Source organism: Leucoraja erinacea, chromosome 5 (genome assembly GCF_028641065.1).
Source record: "Leucoraja erinacea ecotype New England chromosome 5, Leri_hhj_1, whole genome shotgun sequence".
In the NCBI taxonomy this organism is placed as follows: Eukaryota; Metazoa; Chordata; class Chondrichthyes; order Rajiformes; family Rajidae; genus Leucoraja; species Leucoraja erinaceus.
The window spans coordinates 48,662,601-48,684,228 of record NC_073381.1 but is presented as its reverse complement, the minus strand read 5'-3'; the positions used below and the strand labels follow the sequence as shown (position 1 = coordinate 48,684,228).

At 39.0% G+C, this 21,628-nt stretch overlaps 1 protein-coding gene across 2 annotated transcripts in view; it reads left to right on the top strand.

The window, feature by feature from the left end:
• LOC129697213 (macoilin-like) overlaps window positions 1–3,981 on the top strand; it is an 84,859-nt gene extending 80,878 nt beyond the window's left edge. For both annotated transcript variants that reach the window (XM_055635545.1, XM_055635546.1), the window contains one exon: window positions 275–3,981. In XM_055635545.1, coding sequence (XP_055491520.1) covers window positions 275–474 — 200 coding nt within the window. In that variant the 3' untranslated portion in view covers window positions 475–3,981. The remainder of the gene's footprint in view (window positions 1–274) is intronic.
• The last annotated feature ends 17,647 nt before the right edge of the window (window positions 3,982–21,628 follow it).

The following is a 21,628-nucleotide window of genomic DNA, read 5'->3' as shown; positions in this document are numbered from 1 at the left end:
AATCCTTTTCAAACATAGAGCTCGTGGAATGTGGAAATTGAAATATATGCTTACATTTCAACAATTAATCTGCATATCAATTGCAAAACATTTACTCTATTTGGACATTTTACATAAAGACAGAAATGTAAAACAATGGTCTTAAACAATTTTGCTCTCTTATCCCTTTCCCCTGTTGTAAAGCAATAGACATTTAAAAATACAAGGGAATCAGAGGATATGTAATCTGCTGTATATTTAACATCAGTTATCATGTGATAATTTGTTTTTTTAGGACACATAATCCAACAAGATCAGGAAATTAAAGAGCTCAAACAGAAGGTGGCTGAAGTTATGGCAGTCATGCCAGGCATCACCTACAGTGTTGCAAGCACACTCAGTCCTGCAACTTCACACTATTCCTCAAAGTTTGTGGAAACTGGGAATTGTGTACTTGATCCTAATACTTTAATGTACCAGTCTCTGAAGAAATAAATGCACTAACCTCCTTAACTAACCTTCAATTGTGATTTTCATCCACCTATGACTAACGTTGGAGGATGAGATGATCTTGTTTTTCTTAGTATTCAGAAGTATTTATTTTTCTTTTTACTGCATTTTGGGGTCTTTGGGTACCATTAAATGGAATTAAGGTGCTTTTTATCATGTAATTGACTAGATTCTCGAAAGAACCTTGGGTATTTGGAAGCATTTAGTCATCATAATGTGCTTCAATCTATCCAAAACATTATAAATTCTGCCTGGAGATCTCGGTAAAGCACCTTACTGTATAATTGGTATTGATACAATATCTGAACAACATCAATGTGGTATGATTTATTTTTAGTGTTAGAAACAACAGTCAAAATTAACGATGGGTGAAACAATAAGTCAACATTAACAAGCACATCATGAAAAGCATAGGGGTTACTGTTGAAAAACAATGTTGTGGAAATATTACAATTAAACTAAAGCAAGCACATGTTTCTAGTAGAGCAGATCCATGATTTACATTCTTGCAGATGTTATTCCTAGGTTCATCAAAAGCAGTACAAACCCAAGATACTAACGGGTAACATATTCACACTTAAAAAAGGGTCATAATTTAAAAGCACCATTGTTTAGATATTAAAACATTTCTAATCTATTAATAATGGAATTGATACTTCATTCTTATAATTATAGTTCTTCTTTCTTAAAATGTTAATAGAGACGTTATGAAATAATGCAGTCATGAAAAAAATGTTTTCCAAATTCCTTTTAGAATGCGAGAGATAATTATCAAGTTCGATTTTGATAGTAGCATCAGTTCGTTTGATTTGTACCTTCGCACAGCATCATGGTATATTGCATTGCAAAATGCACATTTTCCAGATATCGGGATCTTTGATTCATACCCTTACTAGTGAAGGAATATATACCAGTTGGTCAAATTTAAAGATAATTATATTCTACCAGTTAAATCTGCAGTAGGAAAATACAGTTTCAGCAAAACAATCTAAGTACTGTTGCTTAAAGGCACTGAGAGCGGTCATATTGCACAAAATTCCTTTGCATGATTCATGACCTAAAGTATTCTGCTTGAGATACGAGGTAACGGCAACCACGGGCCTAAGGCAGCATAGCCTGATAATGATGGCACCCGGGTGGAAAACAAAATGTCACTTAATGGAGAGATGATATAAAATGACTAACAGTTTGTCAGGATAGCAAATGGAGGAGTACCTTAATACGATTGAGGGATTAATGGAAGAATTCAATAAGATATTGATTTGTTTTAAGAATGGTGAGGAAGGCCTTCAGTCCTGGTGCACAGTTTTACTTTGATTTTCATCAGCTTAGCATGAGGGGGCAGGCTACTATAAATTTTACAGATGCTTAGTCAGTCGGGCACATTATTTCTGAATTTTACGTCAATGATCTGTGTATAAATCCTGAAGATTTACTCGTGGCTTATCAGATGATCATTCTAAATTAACTTTAAAATTATTTATAATAACTTGACGTATGAAATATTTTCTGGCAGCAACAATGCAAATTCTGTAATCAGTTGGGTAAATTGGATTGAAACAAAATTGTACCTAAAATAGCAGGAAACAGATGGCTTCCTGCAGTATTAAGGCAATGTAATGGTCCATTGCAAAATAATAATTACATCACTAGATTCTTGCTTTCTTTACTTACTACTGCAAGTTTTGGATTAACTAGTTTTTAGATTCATTGTCAAATAATATTTATGATGATATTTAAAATATGTTTGATGTACAAAAACATATATTTTTTCCTGGTTCATCTAGGAGCTAATACTTTTACACCAGGTTCTCGATTTTTACCCATCTGATCCACATTTTTGTTTTGATTGATCCAACATCCATAATACATTATTTACTTTTGTTCTGTGATTGAGAAACTCGTCTCTTCATTTTTCAATGGTATTTACATTTGTTCCAGCATTTTCCCCACATCTAAACTATTCACAGGGACATCAGCAGGAGTACAACCAGTACAAAATAATTTATCTGAAATGTGATTTCCAACCACATTGGCTGGAAAAATGCCAGTTCGTGTTTGCTGGCTCCTTTAACTAAATCAGCTTCTTTTGAAATTGTGCAGTTTAAAGGGCCACCATATAAACTGATTTATTTGACCTCGCAATCTCACGTGTGCATTGACTGCTTGTCCATGGAATTCGAGTCCATAGGCACATTCAGCTACCAGATCACAGAAATATTCTGGCTGCTAATTATAATCTCTGTTCCCTGCTGACATAGGGAGGTCACCCAAATTCCAGACACAAGGAGAGATGATTTTTTCCCCCTCTCTATTCCACAGGAGCAACAGAGCAGGTTTAGGAATATGTCCTTGTGCATGTTTTCCAAAGGTGCAGGCATTCATAAATTTCACTCATCTTCTCATGGAGACTTCCTTATCAATCTCCTGCTAAGAATGCATATGTATAACCCTGTAAATTTTGATGGTTTCAAAAATTTGGATACTGTTTTTTATCAGTCTGTCCACAACCCCCTAACACTTTAAGGCATTTTGGCAACCCCTACTGCCATCCATTCATTAATTGACAACTCTCCCTGCAGTCAGAAGAGTACTGCTGGGGTTAACTTTGTCCCTTTATATGTCGCTGCAAAGATTTTGAGTGTGGTGCCACCTACTGAGAACTCCAAGAACTTACAGCACATCAATAAGTGAGTTCAGTATTCCGATAAACGTAAGGAATCATGACATTTGTCAAAGGTCATTTGGGGAAAAAAAGTTAATGCAGCACTGTATAAACTGTGTATAAATTGTTAACTATTCTACCAATGAATTAATCTAGAATTCCGTCAACTCAATAGCTTCCTTTCTTGTTCTACTTTTCACACACTACTTACACAGTCCCAGTTCCAGTTCAGTTCATCAAACTACAATTATGAGATATTCAAAAAGTTAAAGAATTTATTATTTTCATTTAATCCTTAATGTGTTTACTACTGGAATAAGAAAATATTACTTCTGTTTGAAACATTTTCTTATCATTATTCATAATTTATGTATAAAAATATATTTAATCTGAGGCAGGCAACAACTGTATCAGCCTGCTTTACCTACAGGTGGTATGAATGTACAGTTCAGGCAGGGTTTGGCAACCTACGGCCCACGGGCCAGATCCGGCCCATAATCTGAAATCATCTGGCCCGTCGGCATATTTTTTTAGTGACTAGAATGTTGTTTTTGCTTTCAGTGGGACTTTGCCCAGAGTTGTCCCAGTGCTCAGGCATGGCAGCTCTCCGGGATGATTTTGACTGGGATGGTTTTACATTGTGAAGTTCACTGTGCCTGAGTTATTGATCAGAGTGAACACCCATTCCTGTGGACATGCCTCACTGTGGAGTCTGTCACAGACAGATTCCACCGCCTGTTGGTCAATAATTGGATCAATCTCCTGAACCAGTGGCCGGTGTGTGTTCTTTCCAAACTGAACTTACTGTGAAATGGTTAAACGCGGCCTGTCACGGTTAAGTCTGTGAAACCGGCCCCATCAGCCTTGGTTAAACGCAGCCTGTCACGGTTAAGTCTGTAAAACTGGCCCCATCAGAGACTGGCCCCATCCGCCTATTGTAGCGGGTGGCTGTTCATGAGGAGTATGAGAGAGAGAGAGAGTGGAGGTGTGGGGCGAGACTTAATTTCCAGCGGCAGGTAAATGATGAACCCACAAGGGTTGACATTGCAACAGCAGTAGCGAGAGCGAGACCGAGAATCTGTTCCAACAGTTTGTTTATCTTCAGCTGAGTTAACAAAATAAAACAAAAAGCAACCTGAATGATCATCGCACTTACTGCCGATGTCCTACATACTGCCATTGATAAAGTTACATTACTATACAGCAAGGAGTGAACAAATCCAAATATATCACAGAAAATTGTAAAAGTTTGTTTGCAGAAGTTCTTACCAGGCACACCAATAACTACAATGAGTGTATAACTGTTATACCAGTGTCTCAAACTAGCTGCTATATTCAGTAGACATAATATTGCTTAAAACATAGCAGTTAGTTAGAGACACTGGTATAACAGTTATACGCTCTGAAGCATAAAGCAATAAAATACCAAAACATAAAGCAATAAAACCAAAAAAATCATCTCCTGCACTTCAAGAAATAGAGTCCCAGCCTACTAAACCTCTGCCCATAGCTCGGAATATCTAGTCCTGGCAACATCCTTGTAAATCATCTCTGTACCCTTTCCAGCTTGACAACAGCTTTACTGTAACACGGTGCCCAGAACTAAACACAATACTCTAAATATGGCCTCACCAACGTCTATACTCAATACTCTGGCTGGTGAAGTCCAAAATGTCAAAAGCCTTTTTTGACCACCTGATCTACCTGCGACTCCACCTTAACGCAACTATGCACCTCCACTCCTCGATCCCTCTGCTCTACATCACTACTCAGAGCACTGCCATTCACTATGTAGGTCCTGCCCATGTTAGACTTCCAAAATTCTCAGCTCAAATTTTTCAGCATGAAATTCCATCAACCATTCCTCAGCCAACCTAGCCAAATAATAAAGATCCTGCTGCAATTTGTCACAACCATTTTCATAATCTGCAAAACCACCTACTTTTGTACCATCTGCAAACTTACAAATCTTGCCGTGTATGTTCTCATCCAAATCATTGATATAGATGACAAACAGTAACGGGCCCAGCACCAAACCCTGAGGCAGACCACTAGTCACAGACCTCCAGTCTGAGAAGCAACCTTCCATCATCACCTTCTGCTTCCTTCCATGAAGCCGATTTTTTTTAATCCATTCAGCTATCTCTCCTTGTATCCCGTGCGATCTAACCTTTCAGCCTCCCATGAGGAACCTTGTCGTAATGCTTTACTGAAGTCCATATATACACCATCTACAGCTCTGCCCTCATCGACCATTTTGGTTATGTCTTTACAAAACTCAATCAGATTTGTGAAACACGACGTCCCGCGTACAAAACCATGCTGACTATCCCTAATCAGCCCTTCTCCGTCTAAATGCCTCTATATCCTATCCCTCAGAATATCCCCTAGTAACTTTTCAACTACAGATGTTAAGCTCACTGGCCTATGGTTCCCAGCATTTTCCCTGCAGCCTTTCTTGAATAAAGCCACATTTGCCACACTCCAGTCTTCCGGCACTTCTCCTGTATTTAAAGACGACTCGTAAATTTCAGCCAGGGCTCCCGCAATTTCCTCTTTGGTTTCCCACAATGCCCACCATTGTAGCATTAAGTTAAATAAAAACTACTTTGCATTGAACTTACGACTGCAGTGTTAAATTTTAGTTTCCCACACTGGGGAGAATGGAGTGTATGTGCAAGACAAACTTGTTGCTGAATATAGAAGTTTCAAGAACTCAAAAGACAATTCAAATAGTTTCCACTCACTATCTGATGTGGGGATTGACTTTATAAAATAAGTGGGGAAAATCTGCAGAAACAGACAAACCAGGATATGGATTGTTGGACTGGGCTCAGTGAAAGCAACTAAATTGGATGGGTTCACTAGATCGATTTGGAAAGTTTCTGTGGTTAGGCAGGATAGTAAAAGCTCAGTTGTTATACACTGTGTAAGCTAACAGTACTCTAGTTCTTTGTGAAATTAAGATGTCACTTTATTAAGTTCCAATAGACACACAGTAAACAGATACAACAATATTGTTACATGATTTCATGGGATTTTGGAACACCAAACCAAATCTGGCTGTAGTTACTTTTGACTCTACTTGATAAAGCTGATATTCAAAATTGTAACCCAGTTAATAGGGGAGAAATATAGGCCCCAATTGTTTATCTACAAAAAAAATGTAGATAAATACATTTCACATGCTGACTGAATGCTGCAATTTGGTTTTGAAAAAGCAAAATATTTGGTGCTATTAGCTCATGAAATGGTTGCAATTTTCCAGTAAGAATTTCCTAATTAAAAAAAGTTGGCCCTTGACAAGCAGATAACATTTTGTGTTTAATGCTATTTTTAAATGTTTAGTATTATTATTATGACTCAAACAGAGTGAAATTTTGTGTACGTGTGAAACAAAATTCATATTTGTCACTGGTGGATGAGAGGTGATCCTGGGCACAGCCCAAAATAGCTTACCGAGAATATGTGATTTACCCTTTACTGATTCAGATTTTATTGAAGTTGCATGTCGGTGCTACAATGAAAAATAAAAATATGGAAGGAATGTGATCTTTGGAGTTGGATAGAAGGTAGCTAAAATATTAGGACTGGGGACTCGGATTCAGATCAGAAAAAGTATGATCATACTGGGTTGGAGCAATTGGGGTTAAAGGAGGAACATTTGGATGGGAATAGATAAATCGAATTGGAGGGTAATTATCTTGATTGGATTTAGAGTATTTTGAAAGGAGTAAGGCGTTCAGAACTGCAACTGTGTTTCCTTGGCAGATCCAATTTTGCAAAAGAGATTGCAAATAAGTGTAAGACCTTGTTTATCTGATACAACAAAGTATTTTTTCCAGTCATGACCCAAAAATGTTCCCTTCAACATTTTACCAATGTAATCGAGAACTCATTATGTTGGAGATTGGAGGTTCATTTTGTGTTTGAAATCTCATGAGATTTTAGGCCATTCTGTTGGGAATTTTAATTAAAACTTTGATAAAGCTGAAAAGTAGAAGAATTGGAAATAGTATATTTTATTGCATGAATCTAAATACTACCTAAAATTCACTTTATGTTAATTTAATGAAATAAACAATATCTTATTCTTACGTACATTTTGCAGCTAATATCAGATGTAAACTAATTTTTTTTCTAAAATAATGCATTTGTGATTGATTAAACCAGAATCAACACTAGTTAAACCATTTTTTCTCAAACTGGAACAAAAAAAAATCCAGATGTGGAAATATTCTCTTTATCTGTACAGTTTTTATGTTTCTATTTTATTTTAGTGATTGTTTCAACGTTCATATGAAAAAAATATTCCACAGTTAATAGTGGTAGCAATTCTGAGGGCATATATCGATCAACATTTAATTGTGAAACAGGGATTCTTTATATTTAATTCTACAAATCAATATTTGTAAATATCTGAGGGAGCAGGTGAGCTTAGCGCAAGTTATTTTGTTGTGTCAATGCATGGAATCCCTCCTACCCATCCGATATTTATGAGCTTTCTACTATTCATAAATTATTTTTTAAATAGATTGTCTTTATTAATTACTGGAAAAATGAACTTGGCTAAAGAAATATGTAGTAATACAGAATATGAATTGTATGATGTTGTGAACATATTAAATGTATTATGTTATGTTTGAAAAGATAGGTCAAATAATCCATTTGAATAATTTTGCTTATTTAGTATTCCAATCATTTTTACTATTTACAATAAAAATTGAGTAATGTTTTGCACTCTTCGTAAAGAATAATATGATTATAATACATAAGAGCATCAGTGAATTACACGGTGGATTTAACAGTTCAACAGGATGTATGCACTTGACATTTTTAGTGCCAAAGCACAAGTTTAGGAGTGCTGAAAATAAGTTTGTGTAAGCACAGAATCTTTCTCTTAAATTATTGAAAGGAGGAAATTCAAAACTATTTTTAATATTCACTTAATTATTCCATATTAATGGGCATCAAAATAAATATGTGTTGCAGCATTTTTTAAAGTCTACAAGAAAAAGTGAAGAATTATATATGATTTTTGGAAACACAAAAATGTTTCACAATAAGCCAGAAATTCTGCTATTACTGTAGCTGTCATACTAAAAGCTTTCTTACACGATTCTACTTTCTGCTGTTTTAACAGTCACTAATTCATCTTTCTATTAATTTGCCACTAATGTAGTAAGTACAGTACAATTTCAATTCAAATATTTATCCACATCTTTGAGTAAAACCTTTAAACTATTTAACCCCAGCTCCCCATTCACAAATCCCACTACACATTCTTTAATTCAACTTTAACATCTTGGTAATCGTTTTTTTTCCAATGTTTAATGAAGTAGAACCAACCTTAATTTCTAATCTTATAAATTCATTTGGATATTATTTTATATATTCACTGAAGCTTTCTTACACATCAAATTTAAAAAAAACATTTGGATAGATAAACGGATAAGACAGGTTTGGAGAGATATAGGCCAAATGCAGGTGGGACTACTGTTGATGGGGCATGTTAGTTGGCATGGCCAAATTTGGCCGAAGGGCCTGTTTCCCCGCCATGACTATAACTATCAATGTATCACTTGATGTCAAAGCAAGTATGGGAATTCTGTGATAATTAAACTGCTATTCACTTTTAACTATTTAGAATGATGAAGGAGAATCTATGTGCAGTTTGTTTTAGAACTGAAAAAACCTGCATTTCTACTGTTTTTTACTCTGTATTGAATCATTTTTGATGAAATTGTTTTTGTTAATATATTTTACAGAGAAGATTTGTTATTTACTTAAAAATAACTTTTGCTATTTAATAGAAAAGAGAGTCAAACATTTGTATGAGGTAGTAAGCATGTACTCATTTTTGTAATAAGCTATGACAATTTGGACTAATTGATGGAGCTTGTAAAGTTTTAAAATATTTAGAAAATAGTAATGTATTAGACTAGAAGACTTATCTGTGTGTCATCTTTGTGTCAGTGTATAGAAGAAGTAATTGTAGCTGTATAACTATGACATATTATAATGGTCGTTTCGAAAATACTAGGCTACGTAGATCATCTCCACCTGATATAAAAATAAATTTAAAATATTTATGTCTCAGCAATAATTGGGGTCTAATCCAAAAATTGTAATCCTGTAAGAGGGTATGTACAACTCTCCTGCAAATTTATATGTCGTAGAGATTGTACAGCATCATTATTTATAGAAAATCATCTTTTGCATTTTTACTTGCTTATGTGAACATTGTTCATACTATTCCATCAAGTGGCCAAATATTGATTGCATGAGAGAAATTGGACTTAATGGAAACAGGGAGAGGTGGCCACACTCACTGCATTTTACACCTTCATCCAAAGTCAAGTTTAATTCAAATAGCACCATGGTAACAAAGAGTCCCATTAGCACTATGACATTGTGTATTTGGGCTCTGTTTGTAGTAAAACAATGAGTGCACTGTAAATTAAACAATACTCGTGTTTAGTTTTATTTTGAATAGTTCATGCAGTGATTTAAAAATAATGATGATCTTGAAATGTTTAAATGTTGCACGTGGCTACATGGTGGAGAATGTACAAAGCCGATGTGTTTAGTTTTAAAATATGACTTGTTTTTTTAAAGTAAATTTGGCAGCAACGCTGCAGTAAGAACAAACAATGCAAGGAGACAATTCATGTTTGTGACTAATGATAAAGTGTCAATGCTAGTGCCTTTACAGTGGTGGCAGTTTAAAAATAAAGCCATGCACTTTTTTTCTAGTGTGTTTCTTTGTCTTATTCAAAAATGTCAGAATTGTGTTTAAACTTCTCACCATTAGAGTGGGAGACCATTCAAAGGGCAGGCACAAAGGAGGGCAATAAAAGAACTTGCCAATGCCGCCAAACAGAGCAGTCATTGGCTGTGGCTGAAGAGGAAAGATGCTGTATGGGCTGCCACGTGACCATCTAGAGGCTAACAATAAAACACACACCCAGGTCTGATCAACCTGTGGTGGGCCTGCCTCGACTGAGGGTGTCTTGTGATAAAAGGCCGAAACACCCAGTGATGTTGAGGTGCTCAACTGAAGATGTGTCTGATTGTTAGCAAAATCACCCGGTGGTCATCCCCAAGAATGTCAATTGTAGTGAAAAATCTTAGGGATTGTAACATCCAGTCCTACTAAATCCATTTGCTCCCTCTCCAATTGATTTAAAGAGCCTTGAAGCTTAGCTCTTAATATTGTTTTAATTTGACAACTGCAGTTTTGCTAATTATAACTTTCTAAACATCCTGAACCATTGATGACAACAAAATCATTTTCATAAATGCTTTCCTTCTGGTCTTAAGATTCTCACAGGTGAGAGATGTAACTGAGCTCATCTTAGTTGATATGGCAAGGCACGTTAAAGAAAGCCTTAATTATGTCTAAAGCTGGAAGGTTAACTGGCCTTCGAATCCATTGTGTTCATCATTTCATCGGGAAGAATAACAAGGTTACATAAATTAAGTGCATGTGGGGGGAAGGGGTGGGGGGTTAGGAAGAGAATCACATTGAGAATATTGCTAAGAAGGTATTAATATTGATGGATTAATTAAATATGATTTAAATAAAAAGAACAAGGATTAAAATATTGATCAGGCCTCAGTTTAAGTATTGTGTCCAATATTGGCGACTTATTTAAGGACAGAATACCTTGGAGATGATTATTGGAAACGTCCAGGAGATGAGTGACTTTCGTTTTGTGGACTGATCACAGAAGTCCAGAGCAAGAAAACATAACGCTGTCACCTGATATGCCAAGGTAACCTCTACAAAATTAAATATATTCTTGACACTACATCTCTCTCTCACTCTCACAGACAGACACTGTGCATAGATAATTGCCGCTCACAAATTTATCCACAGAATAAATTACTTCCCTACAAAGTTTTCAACATGAGTCTAGTAGGTGTATCAACATTTTTCGCACACAGTGTGGCTGCCTTTTATTTTATGTTTTATTGTCACTGTGTGCCCTGTGTTTACGGATGTTAAAAACTGCAAACTGACTCAAGGTTCAATGTTTTTGTATGATCTTTCTTTAGCTCAAACAAACACAGATGGTTTCAACTTTACTTATTTCCTTTTGAAATGTAAACAGACATTAATGGTCACCCTTTCTCTTTCTTTTTTTTTACACAGAATGTACTTTATAAAATGTATAAGTCAAGATATAAAAGTCCTAAATGGTGTGGAATGTTCTCTAGAAATTAGATTGCTTTTTTTGCTGGGCTAAAACAATATTCTGTGTAGGGCTGGCACCAAATCAACTCTCTCCACAAAGATCAGCAAATTGGCTACAAACCAGAGTGCAACAAATTTAGCACCCAAAGAGAATTGTTAAACTGTGGCCCACATGGTTCCTGATAAAACACTCTTAATTTATTGCTGTTGCTGCTTTTTTGCTTCACAGCAATCAGAGAAGGGTGCCAGTCCTTAAAGGCGCACTCCCCATGGCATCAAGACATAACTACAGACATCATGGCACATATGGAGAAAAGAAAGGGTAGAAAGGACATAAATAAAGCACCACGATTCTCAGAGAAGGCCAATGAACTGCTGGTACATAGGTGAGGTAAATACCAGCAGGGAGAATCAATAGCCAGGGGAGGGGTGCTGGAGAAAAATATGATGTTATCTTCAACTAAATCTTTACAGAATTATAAATACTGCCCTCTAATGCTTACACTCCATCTAATGACACAGAAGTATAAAGTTGCCACCCACCCCCCCCACAACTCGCCAGGATGCAAAGGTGGCTTTCTGACTTCTACATAGAGATGTGTTAAAATGGTGACCACTTGGATTTTGATATGAGCACTTGGATATGAGCATTTAGTGTTGATAAAAGAGTTATATGCTTCATACCCAGCACTGAGACAGAGACTGGCTGGAATAGGGAAGAAAACAATGAATACAAGGTCACGTCAGAGTGGAGCATAGGAATTCTTCCTGTTCAGGACAGTTCAGTTGTCAAATCCTCCAAATAGTACTTTTTACTATTTCGAGCACAGCCTGAGCCCTTTGGGTGGGTGAGTGGTCTCTTGTGGGTTTCAGAGCTGCACTGTGTTGTCTTCCATTGCAAACTGAGTGGCCTTTTACATGGTAGAAACATGGAACTGCAGATGCTGGTTTGCCATGAAAAGACACAAAATACTGGAATATTCAGCTGGTCAGGCAGCATCCCATGCGATCATGGATAAGTGACGTTTCTACTCAGGATCCTCTTCAAGAACCACAACCTGAAATGTTACCTATCCATATTCTCCAGGGATGCTGCCTGATGCACTGTTACTCCAGGATTTTGGACCTCTTCCATGACATCTGAATGGCATGAGCTCCTTGCTTTTTCATGATTATAAAACAGTGGCAATAGTTTTACAGGCACAAGAACAACAATTTATGTCAGGAAGTCTTCAAGCATATGTTTCAAGCTAATTTAGGTTGTTAGGTACATATATCTAAGGCAGGAAAAAACATTAGATACAGGAGTATGAGAATCATTAGATGCAGGAGTGAAACCTGATGACAGCACCCCATCTACTTACATGATTGGGTTGATTTCACCCAGAAATGATCACCAACACGATATCTGAAATAATTACCGATTTCCAGCAAATGGCGCCTGTGGAGAGAATAAGAACCAATGTTTTATGCCAGTAACCCGCTGTCATCTTTCATCCTGTTGCAATGCACATTGATCTGTAGGAATGTTGTTAAGAGCAGATGCTGAAAGCTAATGAAAAATGTCATAAGTGTGACTGAGTGAAAGGTACTAAAGTATTCCGGCAACGTTGAACTACTGTACATGCTCTGACTACACAATTGTAATTCAGCGCACAATCATAGTTCTGGGGCACATTATTATCTCTCGGCCCAAGCTATTGAGAGCCTGTGACCTTGAAGTTAAGATTAATCTAGTCATTATAAATAACAAATGTTCATTCGATGCATACATTTAATTTTGTTTTTATGAATTACATAAAGCAAAATATTTTGGAAAATCTTAGAAATTTGAATTCATGGGGAAAAAAAAATCAGCTGCAAAATAAATTTTAGAAAGCATATGATTGGTTCATAGGAACCCAATAGTCATGTTACTTAAATCTGGAGAATATTACAGGATACTTTGAAACTGTATCAGGCACATAATTCATTACAGCCAATGCTGTTGCACATATTTTAATATTATAAATGCACACTATATTATATACACTGTATATGCACAGTATATACACTATCATAATATCTATCTATCCCCCAGACGGTCCGCCTCTTCCTGTGCCATTGCGTCTTTACTGGAGCTGACAGACGCTGTAAGTGGCCTGGTCCAGCACGGAGTCGGAGACATCACCAAATGGAAAGCAGAGAGTCTGAGTCCTGCGGAGGAGAGCGTCCAGCGCCCGCTGTGGGAACCTTTTGCTCAGGGTTGAAATGTTAAATACTAGAGAGCATACCTTTAAGATGAGAGGGAGAAAGTTTAAATGAGATGTGCGGGGAAAACTTTTGTTTTATGCAGTGGTAGATGCGTGGGACATGATATCAGATGCAATAGAGGCATTTAAGAGGCTTTTAGATGGGTACATGAAAATGTAGGGAATGGAGGGATATGGAACATGTGCAGGCAGAAGGGAATGTTTAATTTGGCACTGTTTAGCATGAATATTATGGGGTAAAGAGCCTGCTCCTGTGTACTGTTCTGCATGGTATGTTCCATGCACACTAAAGATATGGTGAGAGGCAACATTCAACCCTGTACTCAAACCTGGCAAACTGACAAATGATCCAAGAAAATTAAGCACAATGTCATTTCACGGCACACTCACAAATACCTAGAATGCATCAAAATCTGGAGAATTACGCCTCTCGCTGGGTTAATAATTCTCAACAAATAAGCAGGCTACCAGCCTAACCATAGCTTTTGTAACCAGGTCTTTGCACTTACAACTTATGTTAAAACTGACTGTCAAAAGTAGTGCAGGACTGGCGTAGCCTTTCAGTAACTATCCTCAGTCAGGTCGAGACATCAACTCCATTTACCTCATGCTGCCTCAGCAAGGCTACCAGCATAGTATAGGACGAGTTGCACTCTGGCCCATTCCCTCTTCTCCCCTCTCCCATCGGGCAAAAGAACCGTGAAAATGCATACCTCCAGATTCAGGGACAGTTTCATCCCAGATGTTATCAGGCAACTGAACCATCCTACTACAATTAGAGATCTGCCGACTATATTTGGTTTGACTTTACTAGCGTAATCTTGCACTAAACATTATTCACGCTATTCCCTTTGTCTTGTATCTGTACACTGTGAATGGCTCAATTGTAATCATGTATTGTCTTTCCGCTAACTGGTTAGCACACAACAAAAGCTTTTCGCTGTACCTCAGTGCACGTGACAATAAACTAAACTCAACGCAACATCTGATGCCAATTTCTCACCTCCAAACACGTGCCTAATAATAACAAGCAGGATTTCACCTGAGCAATGATGTCAACTTGCCCTGGTTATTCAATATTAGCTTGGTAATGCTCAAGTATCTTGCACCGTGTCATGCTACCAACAGTGAGACAAGCATCTACCATTAATCTCATTGAACCTACCAGGTTTCTGTAAATTATAAAATTAGGTTTTTTTTTAGCCTATCAAGTCTATGCCAGCTCTCAAAACAATTCTCCCTAATCTCTCATTAATTTTCCCTATACCCTAAACCTACCTCCTCCTCCCCTCCCATTCTCATCAATTTCCCCCATATTCTATCACTCATCTGCACAACTGGGGCAATTTACGGTGGCCAATTAATCTACCAATTTGGTAGATTATTCTATTAATTTTGGGGTTGTAGGAGGGGAGAAACATGGAGGAATCCCAAGCAGTCACAGAAAGAACATGCAAACTTCATACAGACGGCACTAGAGATGGGGACTGAACCCAATATAAAGGGGCTGTCCCACTGTGGCGACCTAATTGGCGAGTTTAGGAGAGTTTGAAAAAAAGTCATGTTGAAGATCCCCTTCGACTATGTTGAAGACTAGCTTCGACTAGCATCGGGAAAATTGGACACTGAATAGTGGAGAGTGAAGACGACCTCCTTCGATCTCCTTCGACCTCCCTTCAACTATGTTGAAGACTACCTTCGATTACCCTCGATTACCTATGACTAACATGCCGACCTACTACGACATACTTCGACTAAACCTACGAATAAAAAAGTATCGAATTTTCCATGGCGACTTTTTTTGACTCGTGGGCATATTTCAACATGTTGAAAAATACGCCGCGACCTTGCTGAGGCCTCGAGTACGCTGGACTACTCTCGAGCATGAAGGTGAGCTACAAAGCTCCTAGGACCTCGTGTCGACCATGCTGCGAGTATGAGTTGAGGGCAAACTCGCCAGAACTTGCGGATTAGGCCACCGCAGTGGGACAGCCCCTTAATTGGATTTACAATTTAGCATTTCAACTAGCTGCACTACCAGGGAAGGCACTTAAAAGATCAGAGGTGAATGTTCTAATGGATATTTTGGCTCAAGTAAAATCCCCATAAAGCAACAGTCATTGCTTTTCATCTTGATGATACAAATGCCAACAAAAGCGTGAATGCAAATTTCTCCAGATAAATGAGGCAATCAATACCCCTTCTGAATTTATCTGAGTGATAGAAAACTGTGCACTAACATTTAACTTTCATTAAACAACATGAAGGATTAACTGTCTGGAAATTAACTTGCATGGGAGCATACTGCCCTTGCTTGCAGCATTGGGCCTGGAACAGATCAGATGCAACATAGGGGTAGAGCTGGTAACTCAGCAGCACAGCTGGTTGTGCCGCTACCTCACAGCTCCAGCTGGGTTCAATCCTCACCTCTGGTAATAGAGGGCATAAAGGGCTCTCAAGGTATGAATTACACAATTTCAGATTCATAAAGCAGAACATCCTGGATCTTGTGTGCGCCAGAATTTTGGAGCAATTGGTCCTTGAACATTCTCTTGTCTGCCACACTTCACTGATTTAAACAATTTTTTGCAGTTACCAAAGAATTGCAAAGTAATCACTTCATAACCTTGAATTAATACAGGCAGAGTACACACAACTATATGTCACCACTTATCAACTTTGATATTACAGGTTGCCACATTAACATTGTAATGAGTGATTGATGATACAGCACGATTGTCTCCATTGGAAGTGAGTGAAATCCATGTCTTTTTGAACAGCCTCAGCTGCTGAAGCAAATTTTTCATTATTGAAAACAACCTGAGGCTCCAGGAATACAAGAAGGGTTTCGACCCGGAACGTCACCCAATGCATCTCTCCAGTGATGCTGCCTGTCCCGCTGAGTTACTCCAGCATTTTGTGTCTATCCACACACTCAGACACCGTTGCTGTATTCATTGTATTCTATTTTGAAGGTAGTTGAAATTCAAACCACATTACTTGCTGAAAAATATATATGTGATAAACTGGTTCATATTTCAAATGGATACTAAATAAAGCTTGTATGTGTAGGAAAGAACTGCAGATGCTAGTTTAAATGGACACAAAATGCTGGAGTAACTCAGTGGATCAGGCAGCAACTGGAGAGAAGGAATGGGCTCATAAATGAGCTAAATAAAGCTCATACAGCAGTCTAACTGTACCTGTCTATCTGATTCTTAAAAAATGGGATAGTCCCAGTTTCAACTTTCTCCTCTGGCAGCTTGTTCCATACACCTACCAACCTTTGTGTGAAAAAGTTACCCCTCAGATTCCTATCAAATCTTTTCCCCTTCACCTTGAACCTATGCCCTCTGGTCCTCGATTCCCCTACTTTAGGCAAAATACTCTGTGCATCTACCTGATCTATTCCTCTCATGATTTTGTATAGCTCTATAAGATCTACCCTAATCCTCCTGCGCTCCATGGAATAGAGAGACCTAGCCTACCAAACCACCCTCCATAGCTCACACCCTCTAGTCCTGGCAACATCCTCGTAAATCTTTTCTGAACCCCTTCAAGCTTGACAATATTTTTCCCATAACATGGTGCCAATAACTGAACACAATATTCTAAATGCGGTCTCACCAACGTCTTATACAACTGCAACATGACCTCCCAACTTCTGTACCCAATACATTGACTGATGAAGGCCAAAGTGCCAAAAGCCTTTTTGACCATCTTATCTACCTGCGACTCGATCTTCAAGGAACCATTCATCTGTACTCCTAGATCCTTCTGCTCTACAACACTACCCAGAGGCCTACCATTTACTGTGTAGGTCCTGCCCTTGTTTGACATCCCAAAATGTAACACCTCACACTTTTCTGTTTAAATTCCATCAACCATTCCTCCGCCCACCTGGCTAATTGATCCAGACCCTGCTGTAATCTTTCACAACCATCTTCACTATCTGTAAAACCACTAACTTTTGTATCATCAGCAAACTTGCTAATCTTGCCCTGTATGTTCTCATCCAAATCATTGATGTAGATGACAAAGAGTAACAGGCCAAGCTCTGAACCATGAGGCACAACACTAGTTGCAGGCCTCTAGTCAGAGAACCAACCTTCCACCATCACCCTTTGCTACCTTCCATGGAGCCAATTTGCTATTCATTCAGCTATCTCTCCTTGGATCCCATGCGATCTAAGTTTCCAGAGAAGCTTAACATGCGGAACCTTGTTGAACGCCTTACACAACATCAACAGCTCTGCCCTCATCAACCTTTTTGGCCACGCCTTCTAAAAAATCAATTGGATTTGTGAGACATGACCTCCCACGTACAAAATCATGCTGACTATCCCTAATCAGCTCTTGCCCATCCAAATGCCTGTATATCCTATCCCTCACAATACTCTCCAGTAACTTACCAACTACATATGTTAAGCTCACCGGCCTATAATTCCCAGCATTTTCCCTGCAGCCTTTCTTGAAAAGAGGCACAACATTTGCCACCCTCCAGTCTTCCGGCACCTCTCCTGTATTTAAGGATGACTAGTAAATTTCAACCAGGGCTCCCACTATTTACTCTCTAGTTGTCCTCGGATGTATCTAATCAGGCCCTGGATTTGTCTACCTTCATATACGACAATACCTTCAGTACTTCTTCAACGGTAACCCTGACTGGTCTCAAGACTTTTCCAGTGACCCCTCCAATTTTCTCCATCCTACTGTATTTCTCTTCGGTAAATATAGAGGAGAAATACTCATTTACGACCTTGCCCATTTCCTGTGGCTCCACACAGAGGTACCGCTTTGATTCCTGAGGTCCCACTCTCTCTCTAGTTACCTTTTCCCCCCATATGTATTGCCCTTATCAAACTCATTCTATGTGACATGAAGGGTAGTGAATCCATTGACTACTCCCCAGGTACAGGAATGGTCCTGCTTAGCGGAATGGTGAATGCTAATGTTGCATTATGGTTTAAAAAGGGATCTCTTAGGGGTGATCCTCGCTATTTTTTAAGAAGTGATATCACACCAAATTGATTTTGTTTGAGATAATAAGGAAGTTCAATGAAGGCAGTGCATCTGATGTTGTATATGTGTACTTTACTGAAGGTTTTCACAATGTCTCATTTGGCAGGCTGATCAAAAAAAGTAATTCCAAATCCACCCCAGGTTAGAAACATCCAGTTTATATACTGTCTGTACATACAAACGCGTGTTTGGAAGACTGGGAGGATGGGTTTGCTAGCTGCAGGTGGGGGGAGGGGTGGATGTGACTGCAGACATCTTTTTTGCTGTGTGCATGGGGTCTGTGGAAATATCTGAATGGCTAAATTAATCTCCCTGGTTTAAACTGGTTTCCCTTGGTTGGCCTATGTTTTTTTTAATTAAATATATTGCCAAGTGGCCACATTTATAACTTACAAACTGTTCTGTTTACAAACAGTTCCTAGGGACAAAACTCTGTGGTAACTCAGGTTTCTAGAAAAAGGCATGTGATCACTGAGAGAGTGGTAGATTGACTTCAATATTGATTCAATGGCTGGAGGTTAAGGTTAATTTGACAGTGTTGCTGTGACCATAAGCCAGTCCGTCTGTTACCAGTTCCACAGGGCTAAATGTCCCTTTCTATTTATAAGACATGATGATGATTTGGACCTAAATATAGGAGGCATGATAAACATGCTTTACAGATGATGTAAAAGCTATTTTGTGGTGAATAGTTCAATAGTGATTTCTTTGTCACATTTGCAACTGTGAAATTCTTTTTGCATATATAACACATGCTGATGTCGCCACAAGTCCTGTAGAGAGAGTGACAGTGGTCGGTACAACTCTGGTCACATCACGGTGAAAAAGAGTGTGTGTGGCCCGGACATTGAACTGATGACTGTGGATTCTCCGCTTATGCTGCATGCCCTAGGGATTCTCACACACGCCGCTATTTAATCTTTATGTAGATTTGTATCTTGTTGCTTTTTTGGTATGACTGTTTGGTAAATCAAATTTCACTCTGAAAGGTTCAAAGATTTCTTTATTAGTCACATACACCTAGATGTAGTGAAATGCTTGTTGCCAACGCAGCACATAAAAAAAAGAATACAAACATGACAATAATAAAGAACTTTAACATAAAAAACATCCCCCCACAATGGTTTCCATTATGAGGAAAGGCACTAAGTCCAGTCCCATCCCCATGTCCACCTATAGTCCGGCCCATTGAGGCCTCCGCAGTCGCCGCTACGGAGGCCCGATGTTCCAGGCCGTTCTTGCCGGGTGATGGTGCTCCGACGTCAGGAGAATCCTCTCAGCGGCATGGGACACCTGGAACGGCTGCCTCCTTACTCGAGACCGCGGCTTCCGAAGCCAACAAGGCCGCGCTGGATGGAGCTCCACCACTGCCGATCTTGGCGAGAGATCCCAGGCTCCCGATGTTAAAGTTCAGGGCCGCCGCCCGCAGCTCCGCGATGTTTTACTCGGCGGTCTTCAGCTCACTGGAGCTCCAGCGTGGCGACCAGGGCAAGGCATCGCCCGCTCCATTCCGCAATTGCGCTCCACGCTGTACCGCTGCCAAAGCCGAGGTTCTGGGCGGTCCCCTCAGGAAACGCCGCTCCAGGCCCGCTGATAGGCCACGAGGACGGGTTGACGGTGCAGCCCGGAGAAAAGCTGCCTCTCCAACCAGGTAGGGACCCTGACAGGTAGTTTCCCCCTTCCCCCCCCCACCCCCCACATAAAAAAGAGTAGAACTCCAGAACAAAAACACTTTAACTAACTAACTAACTAAAAAAAAAAAAAGAGATGAAAACATGGACAGCTGCAGGCTGGGCAGCCATACCATACAGGACGTTGCCCCCATTACCATGGTGCACGTGACAATAAAGGACCATTGAACCATTGATACATAGATATCTGGTTCAATGGGCAGAAAAATGGTAATGCAAAACCAAATGCAGACAGGTGTGAAGTAAAGCATTTGGTTTGATTGCCAACTACTTGCCAGGAGCAATAAGGCAAAGGAAGACACAATATACAGCGGAACTTTGAGAGCCATGGAGAAACAGAAGGTCTTTGGAGAGTACAAAGCAGGACAGATCATTAATGTGGTTATTGAGGGGATATAGGATCCTTGCCTTTATCAGCTGAGGCATAGTCCTTAAGAGTCGACGAGCTATGTTAGAACTACATACAACAAAAAGTTAGGCTAGAATTTGAGATCTGAACAGTTCTGGTTGTCAACTTCGACAATAGACATGGTTACAATAGAGAAGGTGCAGGAAGAGACCTCTTAGGCATTGCCAAGAATGGAAAATTATCATTTTGCGGGAACATTAAATGAGCTGATGTTGTTTTCTCAGTAGAGGATGAGGTGGGAGTTAAATATGATATAGAACATGGAGGGATCCAGATAGAGTAAATGGGCATTGCCTACTTTCCTTGTTAGTGGGGGCAAAATGTACAGGACATAGATTGGAAGTAGCTGTTAGAAAGAGAGAAAACAAACACCCTTTCCCCAGTGCAGTGTTAGGATTTGAATCTTGCTGTCTGAAAGCGAGGAAGAGGCAGAAACATTGACTGTATTTAATCACTGCTTGGCCATCGAGTTGAAGAGCTATGATCTAGTGCATGGCTATTCACCAAATGATAGATGATGAGCTGGAGAGCTCTTCAACCAGAATGAACGTAAAAGTCTAATGATTTATTTCTGTGTTGTAAATTTTCTATGATCTTATGATCAATCAAATTTAATAATGTACTTATGTTTGAGGGAGGGCAGCCTGTGTGGTGATTGAATACAGTTTAAAGGGCCACCAATTTCAAAGTAGCCAATAGCAGAATGAGGGGAGCACATTTTGTGATGGCCCCAATAATTCAGTTCAAAAACAGATGTTTTAGATCAGTCTGATCAAATGCAACAGTAAGAGGGGAAGTTGAGGTGCAATTGTGAGGGAGAGAAACCACAAGACTCTTAAGCAGTGGTGGGGGATGTTTCCTAGGCCAGTACAGGTCGTGTGAGCTGAATTACACTCCACA